Consider the following 11395-nt stretch of genomic DNA (forward strand, 5'->3'; position numbering starts at 1 on the left):
TAAAATGTAAACGCAGTTGTCGGCCATTTTTTGCGGGCACTAGTCTGGCCTGTAACTCACAATGTATGTCTAGTAACGTTAATTTTTTAAAAATCTAAAGGGCAGCTTTGCATTAAGTAACCAATGCACTTTCAGTTAAGCTGTCCAACCTGCATTTTTTTAGTCAATTGCTAATCGATTAAATAATTCCGTTAACATAGGTGCCTTTCCAAGATGGCGCCGGGCCAAAGTGCATGCCATGTTTGACAGGATTACCATTGCATAACCACGATTTGTGATGCTAAATATGCACATTTTCGTAACGAACTCTATATGCTATTGTGTAACTATGATGGTTACAGGAACGATCATCTGAAGAATTAATATAATTTTGGTTGCGATAACGTTTATCGCCCTCTTTTTGCCTTGATGGCAATGCGGGGGTGATGTTAGTCATTGTTGTGATTGACTAATATAACGATTATATTGTAGTTTCGCTGTAAAACACTTAGAAAATCTGAATATATTGGTCTGGATTCACGAAGATCTGTGTCCTTTCAATTGCTGTTGGCTGGTTATTTTTCAGAAATGTTTAGGATGAGTTATTTTGGATAATTGAACGTCGGTCTCTGTAATATTCCGGCTTCTCCAACGCTATTTCAGATGCAGCTGCCCAATGTGAACTGTTGATTTATTACCGGAAATATGCACATTTTTCAAAAAAGAACATCGCTTATTACCATAAAATATGTTATCAGACTTTCAATCGTTATGAATTTGTTTCTTGGTTAGTGGTATATATATCTTATTAGTCGAATTGGTAGTTGATAGTCTATGATGGAGTAAAAAATGGTGGAATGTAAAAAAGGTGGTGTCTTTGCTACGTGGTTAGCTAATAGAATTTACATATTGTGTCTTCCCCTGTAAAAACATTTTAAAAATTCAGAAATGATGGCTGGCATTCACAAGATCTGTATCTTTCATCTGGTGTCTTGCGATCTTGTTGATTTAAATGATATTTAGACTGCTTATGTATTTATTTTGTGACGCTATGCTAGGCATGCTAGTCAGCTTTTTACTGTGGGGGGTGTGGCCCCGCGATCCGGGATGGTACCAAGTAAAGTTAATCCACAACTCATGGTGTCAGATTTTGTAAAGTATATTGTTTACAGAGAAAGAAATCCAAAGCTTTTTGTGAGTGTAGCTTTCAATCGCTATAACAGCTTAGCCTTATATTAGCTTGGCTAGTTGGTCAAGAAAGCTTAAGAAAGCAATCAAATGAATCGCTTACCTTTGATAAATTCTTCGGGTGTTCCCCACTTTCACGATGACTCCCAGTTACACAACAAATGTTATTTTTGTTCGAATAATATTACCTTTTATCACAAAAGAACGCCATTTGGTTGCGCACGTTATGATGAAAAACAAAAGCCGTGTTCCGTTCGACCAAATCCCAAAAAGTATCCGAAATGGTCGTTAGAAACACAATTTAACAACTATAAAGCATAAGCTGTGTTTTGGTATATGTCACTTGTGATTGCATGATTATTATAAATTGTTTTGGACTGTATCAACACTGGACTGATGAAACAAATACCAAAAAGATAGGTTTTTGGAGTTGGAATTTTCCTTATAAGTGGGTTGCTCATTTCTAGGTGAAATTGTCCCCAATTTCGTGGTCACCCAAATCGTTAGTTACCAGTCTCTGTCTCATTCGCTTGCATCTCCCGTACGGACTTGGAGAGGCGAAGGTCGAGAGCCGCTGCGTTCCTCGAAACACAACCCAACCAAGGCGCACGGCTCCTTAACATCATTCCCTTGCGGCCAAACCCTCACTAACCTGAAGACGACGCTGGCCCAATTGTTCTCCAGCCCCATGGGTCTCCAGTCGCAGCCGGCTGCGACAGAGCTGGACTCTACTAGAATACTCTAGTGGCAACATCTAGCACTGCCTTAGACCACTGCTCCAAAGGGGGTCCCCCTTTTTGAGAGAGGGTCTGGGTGCGTCCTCGCCCTGAACAATTGACATTTAAAACGCATTTCCTGGCAATTGTACAAGTTTTTGGAAATTACTATTATGCCTCGTGAGGGTATTTGAGGGTATTTTGAAAGGAAATATTCAAGGCAAGTATTAAGAAGACTGACATATATAATGAGCAGATGTTGTTTTTTATAGTTGTGATTGACGTTATTGTAATGCGTCCTGTGTTAGCGGTGTAGAGGTCAGGCACAGGACAGCAGAGTTATGCAGTAATATACGCAATTTTACTAAACAATAATTACAATACACGTCAAATAAATTCCAAGGCCACAATACGGACCGCAAACAATAAACAATCACTCACAACAAACATGGGGGAACAGCGAGGGTAAAATAATGAAAAGTAATGGGGGATTGAAACCAGGTGGTAAGGACAAGGACAAGTAACAAATGTGGAAAATGAAAAGTGGATTCGGCGATGGCTAGGGAAGGGCTGGTGACGTCGACGCCGAACGCCGCCCGAATTCTAAGGAGAGGGGAAACCGACTTCGCGAAGTCGTGACAGTACCCCCCCTTGACGCGCGGCTCAGCTGCCGCGCCAACACGCACCTCGGGGGAACGGACCTGGAGGACAAGCGCTAGGGCGATCCGGATGGAGACGGTGAACTCCCGTAGCAAACAAGGGTCCAGACGTCCTCCACCGGGCACCCCAGCCATCTCTCCTCCAGACCTACCTCTCCATTCCACGAGGTATGAAGGCCCCTCGCCGACGCCTTCGAGTCCCAGGATGGTCGTCGAACAGCATACGCCGGGGCCCATCGAGTCAGAGGTGTGGAGAAACCTCCGCACTAAGACTCGTGCACAAGCCACCCAACCCGCCTGAGGAGAGATACATGGACACGAGGGATAATTACGGTAATCTTGGGGAAGCTGCACCTGTCTAGCATTACCTCGTTCAGTCTCCTCAGGACTTTTGAATGGCCCCAACAACCGCGGGTCCAGCTATCCGCAAGGCAGGCGGAGGCGGCAGGTTTCGGATCAAGAGCCAGACCCGGGCCCCTGGTGCAACACCGGGGCCTCACTCGGTGCGGCCAGCGCTCGCTTTTCTGCCGCGTTCAATCGGCCCGTTGCCAGGTTTTACCCCAGTTTTGTGAGGACTAAGTCTCCTGCGACAATTGTTTTCCATGGAGTGCCACATTAGAATATATTCTTCTGGCCAGTCTCGGGCCGAATACATAATCCACAAGATTATACTATCATGTATATTGACTGTGTTGAACAGATATAACATATACTGTAATCATGATCCAGATATGCTACTTTATTTTTTACTTTTTTAACATGCACAGAAATAAACCACAGCCATGTTCCCTTTTAGTAGTGTATTCTTTCATAGAAACATGCAATAGAAACTCCACGAGGAAAAGACACTGTGCTTTCATACCACGACAGAACTGTGTTAACGGGAATACACAAAAAACACAGAGAAGAGAGGGGTGCTCACATTAGCATTTTACTCAATCAGTGTGAGGAGTAAGTCTCTGATGAGGCATTGACTAGACGCAGTGAAGTCAGGTATGAGTTTCTGAAGTCGCCATTGCGCAGGCAATTGCTGAGAGGTGAGGAGTCAGTAGAGGATGATTTAGTGCCCTTGAACCTGATATTTCATCACTGAAAATGTTCTCTCCACATACATAGTTGACCCAAAACAGTACCAAACATCTTCCGAGCATAACTACTAATCTTTGGAAAGTTTTGTTCATCGCGAGATGCGATAGAACTCTCGTCAGTGAACAATTGTTTTTGATTGTTCTCCAATCACTGCATCAGGACTGAAGATTGCATTAAGCTCAAGTCTGCAGTCAACTTGGGAGCTTATCCACATCCAAAGGGAGAGAAAAACACAGCATGCATTTGCCAACACTTGACAATCCTCAAAAATGATGAGAAAAACTCACGGTTCAAAGCACGTCAAAGCAGCGATGTATAGCTTCTCCGCTGGTCATCTGATAGGAAAAAAGAATAGTAGTGTCGGAAGGTGGGTGAGCACACTTGACTTCTACTTGGACGGTCAAGGGGGAGTAATTTTCCAATTGAACGCGCTTTGACAAGGGCTGACATCTGATGTCCATAAAGCCCGTTCCCTTGTTGTTTGGAATTCAGTTCATTCATGAGGCCATGATGTCACGTTAAGGCAAAAATCAGCCAACCATTCTTTATCTTGCGCAGTTGAGGCGGAAATAATCGCACATATTTTCCTTTCATTTGCAAAAACTTAGCAAGTCTTCGACTTAAGGTCTCCACACCCTTTTAAGACCGTCCCAAAACCTCAGCATCTAACGTTTGTGTGGTAGGGAATCTCACTTGACCTGACTCTCTCACGGTTGGAAGAGGAGGCAGGGGACAGAACTCTGGGTAAAGATATATTGTCAGGTACATCCTCAGATTGACGCTCACCTTCTGTGAGCATGTTCAATCCATCCAAATTATGTCTTTTGGATTGCCTCTAATCACTCTCTCTTCTGTTGGAAGCACGTGAGGCAGGGTGTGGCTGTCCCTTGATAGTCAGTTCAGGCCTGCTGGTGTGTGTGTGTGTGTGTGTGTGTGTGTGTGTGTACCTTGATGGCCAGTTCCGTCCTGCCACACTCATATGCTCTGGCAGCGATCTCAGAGTAGGAGATTCCTGCTGCCTCACCCAGCTTCACACTGACAGCATGTGCTATGGACTCATCAGGCTCTTCTTTCTGCTGGACCTGAGACACACGTTTTATTTCAATCTCAAGAACAATTTTTGCCTCTCTCTCTGGGTCTAGTTGTTGGAGTTTGAGCCTCGTTCTGGGGAGCAGGTCCCCCTGCTACTGAAGATGAAGAGGAGTCAACTGGCCCTGAGTAAAGCTATAGAGAGTGGAGACACAGACCTGGTTTACACGGTGGTGACATACCTGAAGAACGAGATGAACAGAGGAGACTTCTTCATGACGCTCAGAAACCAACCGGTAGCCCTGAGCCTCTACCGACAGGTATAGACACACACACACACACACAACTCAGACTCTACACACAGGTACACACGCACAAAATGTGGTTTAATGTGTGTGTGTTAGTTCTGTAAGCACCAGGAACAGGACACACTGAAGGATCTGTTCAACCAAGACGATGACCATCAGGAGCTGGGTAACTTCTACGTCAAGGCCAGTTACAAGGAGAAGAAGCTGGAGGCTCGCCTGTCTCTGCTGCAGAGTGCTGTGGACGAGTACAACAAGGCCAGGAACGAGTTTGCAGCCAAGGTGAGACCCAGACAGTTTTAAGTGCATATTTGGTCTCACCAYGCTCTGAATAGCATTAGCACTTTGGARCAAAAATTAACATGTATATTAGATCATGACAATGTTCTCAAAATGTTGTCTCATTATTATTATTATTATGTTCTCTGTCTCTCTCTCTGTCTCTMTCTGCCCCAGGCGACAGAGGAGGAGATGAAGCTGCTACGGTTCCAGAGGCGTCTGGATGAGGAGAAGGGAGAGGCTCTGCTGGGCCTGTCTCTCCAGGAGACTGCCCGCGGCGCGCCGAGGCTGCGCCGGAGCGGGCGGCGCGCGCGGCCACGGCGCCTCCAGCGCTCCCCGGGCGCCGGCGGGTGGATCGGCAGTGCGTAGCCCGGCGGGCGAGGCGAGGAGGGAGCGCGGGCCGGCGACGCGGGCGCCAGCAGCGGGCCGCCGCGCGCGAGAGTGCGGCGAGCGCGGCAGGTGCGCCGGCTGCAGCAGCGCGTGCCGGGGGGGGGCGGGCATGCGCGCCCCGGCAGGCGGGGCAGGCGGGCAGCGCCGCGCGCGGCATGTCGAGAATGCCGCGGCGGGGCCGCGTTGCAGCGCGAGCGCGCGGCGCGGCGCTGGGTATTGCGCGGCGCGGCCGGCGCGGGCGCTGGCGGCGCGCCTGAGCAGGTGCCCGGCGGGGCGCGGCGCCCCGTGGGCGGGCTGGACGCGCGGCGCGCGCCGCGCCCCTGGCGAAGCCGCTGGGCCGCAGAGCTTGGATGGAGTGAGATCGTAGGAGGGTCCAGGCATGAGCTGCTGCGGAGGGTCCCTCGGCCTGCCAGGACATCTTTAAAATCGCCTCCAGGGCTCCTGGAGCTTTCACTACTGGGACTGTTTGTCGACGACGAGTATGCGGAGGCTGAGGTACGTGCTGGGCCGGGGAGGTACGTGTCTGTGTGGGTACGGTGTGTCCGGGGGTAGCGTGTGGGGAGGTAGCTGTTCTGTGTCCGGGAGGTACAGTGTCTGTGTCCGCGGAGGTACGTGTCTGGGAGGTACGTTTATAGTCTGTGTCTGGGAGTACTGTGTCTGGGAGGACTGTGTCTGGGAGGTACGTGTCCGTGTCTGGTGTGTGACTGTAAGAGCTTTTCACCTTTACTGGATACATGTATCGGAGGAGATGGTTTACTGTGTGTGTGTGTGTGTAAAGTCCAGTCAGAAGGCAGATGAGTACCTGAGAGAGATAATAAAGGAACGAGGTATTGGGGGAAGCGTGAGACAGTGTGTGGAGGCTGCCGGTTATGAACATGAACCAGAGACCCAGAAAACACTGCTCAGGGTAAGACACACTCTTTCTCTCTCCCTCTACCTTGCTCCCCCTCTCTTCCCTATGTCTTCCTCTCTCTCCTCTCTCACTTCTTTTCTCTCTCTCCCATCTATGCCTGCATGCTAAGTGAAGATCAAAATGAGTCAGTCCCAGATATATTGCATGTTTTTCTCCCCCACTCTATTCCCCCTCCCTCCCTCACCCTCTCGTCCCTGCCTCTAGGCTGCTCGTTTGGAAGTGTTCCTCAGTAACTACCCACCAGAGCCGTTTGTCAGTATGTGTCGAGACCTGAAAGTTCTCAACTCTGTCCGAGACTACACGTGGGGATCCCCTCACACACACACAGTACAAACAGATGACTGCTTCAGTCCTCATTGACAGGTAACACCCCAGGTGTTGTGGTGGGTGTGTGTTTACACGTGTGTGTGTGTGTGTTTACTCGCTGTATGTAATCAGGTTGGTGTACCGTAAGCTGTATCCCCTGGCATTGAGATCTGTCGCTATTTGAAGACGCCAGAGTACCAGGGAGTCAGCAGAGTTCTTAAGCACTGGGCCTGCTGCAAGGTGAGACCGAGGGGGCTCATTTACCTGCATGTATGTTCTAACATGCTCTAACAGGTACAGTGCTGTGGAAAACTATTTGCCCCCATTCAAATGTTCTCTACTTTGCATATTTTTGATACTGAATTGGTCAGATCTTCAACCAAAACCTGATATTAGATAAAAGGAACCTGGAGTTTACAAAGTTATGCAACACCCAATGCCCTGTGTGAAAAAGTAATTGCCCCCTTACACTCAATAAACTTGTTTTACCACCTTTAGCTGCAATGACTCCAACCAAACACTTCCTGTAGTTGATCATTCTCTCACGTCGCTGTGGAGGAATGTTGGTCCACTCTTCCATGCAGAACTGCTGTAACTTGTGGTAACAAGCATGAACTGGTTTGACCAAAAAAGTGATAGTTTGACTCATCTGTCCATAGAATATTCTTCCAAGAGTCTTGATGATCATCCAGGTGTTTTTTGTCAAACTTGAGTCCACTTTTTGGACGAGATGGTCCCATTATGTCTGGAGAAAACCAAACACTGCATTTCACAGTAAGAAACCTCATACCAACGGTCAGCATGGTGTTGGTAGTGTGAGGGTTTGGGGATGCTTTGCTGCCTCAGGACCTGGACCACTTGCGCTTAATAGAAGGAACATTGAATTCTGCTCTGTATCAGAGAATCTACAGGAGAATATCAGGCCATCCGTCTGGGAGCTGAAGCACAGCTGGGTCATGCAGCAAGACAATGATCCAACACACACATTCAAGTCTACATGAAAATGACAACAAAAATGTTTTGACGTTTTCGAATGGCCTAGTCAAAGTCCAGACCTAATCCCAATTGAGATGTTGTGGCAGGACTTGAAACAAGCAGTTCATGCTTAAAAACCACAAATGTCACTGAGTTAAAGCAGTTCTGCATGGAAGAGTGGGACAAAATTCCTCCACAGTGAGGTGAGAGACTGATCAACTACAGGAAGTGTTTGGTTGGAGTCATTGCAGCTGGAGGAGGTACAACCAGTTATTGAGTGTAGGGGCAATTACTTTTTGACACAGGGGCATTGGGTGTTGTATAGCTTTGTTAATGAAATAAAAATATATTTTTAGTTATATGTGAACCCGGTTCCTTTTATCTAATATCAGGTTTTGGTTGAAGGTCTGATGACATTCAGTAAAATGAAAAAGGGGCAGATAGTTTTCCTGGGACTGTACCTCTTGAGATTGAAATAAAACGTGTGTCTCAGGTCCAGCAAAGAAGAGCCTGATGAGTCCATAGCACATGCTGTCAGTGTGAAGCTGGGTGAGGCAGCAGGAATCTCCTACTCTGAGATCGCTGCAGAGCATATGAGTGTGGCAGGACGGAACTGGCCATCAAGGTACACACACACACACACACACACACACACACACCAGCAGGCCTGAACGACTATCAAGGGACAGCCACACCCTGCCTCACGTGCTTCCAACAGAAGAGAGTGATTAGAGGCAATCCAAAAGACATAATTTGGATGGATTGAACATGCTCACAGAGGTTTGTCATTGGGAATGTTACCTTGACAATACTCTTTCCCTCTCCCACCACCCTCTCCTCTTTCTTTCCCTCTCCCACCACCCTCTCCTCTCTTTCTTTCCCTCTGTCACCACCCTCTCCTCTCTTCTTTCCCTCTGTCACCACCCTCTCTTTCCCTCTGTCACCACCCTCTCTTTCCCTCTGTCACCACCCTCTCTTTCTTCCCTCTCTCCTCTCTTTCTTTCCCTCTGCCTCCTCCCTCTCCTCTCTTTCTTTCTTTCCCTCTGCCTCCTCCAACAATTTTTGCCTCTCTCTCTGGGTCTAGTTGTTGGAGTTTGAGCCTCGTTCTGGGAGCAGGTCCCCCTGCTACTGAAGATGAAGAGGAGTCAACTGGCCCTGAGTAAAGCTATAGAGAGTGGAGACCAAGACCTGGTTTACACGGTGGTGACATACCTGAAGAACGAGATGAACAGAGGAGACTTCTTCATGACGCTCAGAAACCAACCGGTAGCCCTGAGCCTCTACCGACAGGTATAGACACACACACACACACACAAACTCAGACTCTACACACAGGTACACACGCACAAAATGTGTTTAATGTGTGTGTGTTAGTTCTGTAAGCCACAGGAACAGGACACACTGAAGATCTGTTCAACCAAGACGATGACCATCAGGAGCTGGGTAACTTCTACGTCAAGGCCAGTTACAAGGAGAAGAAGCTGGAGGCTCGCCTGTCTCTGCTGCAGGTGCTGTGGACGAGTACAACAAGGCCAGGAACGAGTTTGCAGCCAAGGTGAGACCCAGACAGTTTAAGTGCATATTTGGTCTCACCAGGCTCTGAATAGCATTAGCACTTTGGATCAAAAATTAACATGTATATTAGATCATGACAATGTTCTCAAAATGTTGTCTCATTATTATTATTATTATGTTCTCTGTCTCTCTCTCTGTCTCTTTCTGCCCCAGGCGACAGAGGAGGAGATGAAGCTGCTACGGTTCCAGAGGCGTCTGATGAGGAGAAGGGAGAGGCTCTGCTGGGCCTGTCTCTCCAGGAGACTTTGCATGCCCTCCTCCACTCCAACTTCCACAAGCAGGCTAACAGCTCTACAGGGACTTCAGGTGCCAGACAAAAGGTAAGGGCTGTATGTTATGCTGCTTTCAAGACACCTGGGAACTCTGGGGAAAAAACAAGGTCAAATCTAAACGTCGGTGATCTTCAGGTCGGAATGTTTGAGTTCTACAAAGTTGCCAGAGTTTCCGAGTTGGATGACCGTTCAAAATGATTCGGAGCTGTTCTCCCCCCGAGTTCCCAGGTCTTGATCGCTCGGAAGTCAAGGTTTCCCAGTTGTGAGTACCCAGTTGTTTGAACGCGGCATATTGTCACTGTGTCGTCGCATATTGAACACGTCACTGTGTAGTACCTTATCAATGACGTCACTGTGTAGTCCATCTTGATTTGATTTTATTAGGATCCATACTGGGGTCCGACACAACGAAAAAGACATTACTGGCAGCTTCATGAAATAGTACCCACAAAACACCAGTCTCAACGTCATCAGTGAAGAAGCGACTCCGGACGCTGGCCTTCTAGGCAGAGTCTTGTCCAGTGTCTGTGTTCTTTTGCCCATCTTAATCTTTTATTTTTATTGGCCAGTCTAAGATTTGGCTTTTTCTTTGCAACTCTGCCTAGAAGGCCAGCATCCCGAGTCTCCTCTTCACTGTTGACGTTGAGACTGTTGTTGAAGGTACTATTTAATGAAGCTGCCAGTTGAGGACTTGTGAGGCGTCTGTTTCTCAAACTAGACGCTCTAATGTACTTGTCCTCTTGCTCAGTTGTGCACCAGGGCCTCCCGCATCTCTTTCTATTCTGGTTAGACCAGTTTGCGCTGTTCTGTGAAGGAGTATTACACAGCGTTGTAGAGATCTTCAGTTTCTTGGCAATTTCTCACATGGAATAGCCTTCATTTCTCAGAACAAAATAGACTGATGAGTTTCAGAAGAACGTTCTTTGTTTCTAGACATTTTGAAGCTGTAATCGAACCCACAAATGCTGATGCTCCAGATACTCAAATAGTCTAAGAACCAGTTTATTGCATCTTTAATCCGAACAACAGTTTTCAGCTGTGCTAACGTAATTGAAAAAGTTTTTCTAATGATCAATTAGCCTTTTAAAATGATAATCTTGGATTAGCTAACACAACGTGCCATTGGAACACAGGAGTGATGGTTGCTGATAATGGGCTTCTGTACGCCTATGTAGATATTCCATAAAATATCTGCCGTTCCAGCTACAATAGTCATTACAACATTAACAATGTCTACACTGTATTTTTGATCAATTTGAGTAATTATGTAAAAAAAAAACAAAAACAAACTTTTTTTCTAAGTGACCCCAAACTTTTGAACGGTAGTGTACATTTAAAAACATTAACATGTAGTCTTGGTTGTGGTATCTATCAGTACTACATACATGTCAGTCATACAACACACACAACTGGTCACATGTGGAGAGGTTGCTTTACTTGTTTTTTTTAAACCAGGTTTGCTCTTCAATTGCGTTTTATATGAGATGGGAGTTCCATGCAATCATGGCTCCATATAATACTGTACGTTTCCTTGAATTTTCTGTGACCTGGGACTGAAAAGACCCCTGGTGGCATGTCTGGTGGGGTTAGTGTGTGTGTCAGAGCTGTGTGTAAAACCAGAGGGAGAGAGGTGAGCCACACAAAAAAAGAACACACTATAATAATGAGACCACACATATAATAGATAATGAGACCACACTATAATATGAGACCACACTCA

The 11395-nt window shown here is 46.9% G+C and overlaps 1 protein-coding gene across 1 annotated transcript in view; it reads left to right on the forward strand.

Moving 5' to 3' along the window:
* vps16 (VPS16 core subunit of CORVET and HOPS complexes) overlaps nucleotides 1-11395 on the forward strand; it is a 26527-nt gene that overhangs the window by 12318 nt on the left and 2814 nt on the right. The window contains 15 exon segments of the mRNA XM_070449739.1: nucleotides 2719-2789; nucleotides 2963-3045; nucleotides 4774-4980; nucleotides 5065-5247; nucleotides 5422-5609; nucleotides 5760-6149; nucleotides 8322-8410; nucleotides 8413-8453; nucleotides 8913-8937; nucleotides 8940-9118; nucleotides 9203-9230; nucleotides 9233-9334; nucleotides 9337-9383; nucleotides 9557-9599; nucleotides 9602-9665. Of these exon segments, the coding sequence (XP_070305840.1) occupies nucleotides 2719-2789; nucleotides 2963-3045; nucleotides 4774-4980; nucleotides 5065-5247; nucleotides 5422-5609; nucleotides 5760-6149; nucleotides 8322-8410; nucleotides 8413-8453; nucleotides 8913-8937; nucleotides 8940-9118; nucleotides 9203-9230; nucleotides 9233-9334; nucleotides 9337-9383; nucleotides 9557-9599; nucleotides 9602-9665 (1740 nt within the window).

This window comes from Salvelinus sp. IW2-2015, linkage group LG20 (genome assembly GCF_002910315.2).
Source record: "Salvelinus sp. IW2-2015 linkage group LG20, ASM291031v2, whole genome shotgun sequence".
NCBI lineage: Eukaryota > Metazoa > Chordata > Actinopteri > Salmoniformes > Salmonidae > Salvelinus > Salvelinus sp. IW2-2015.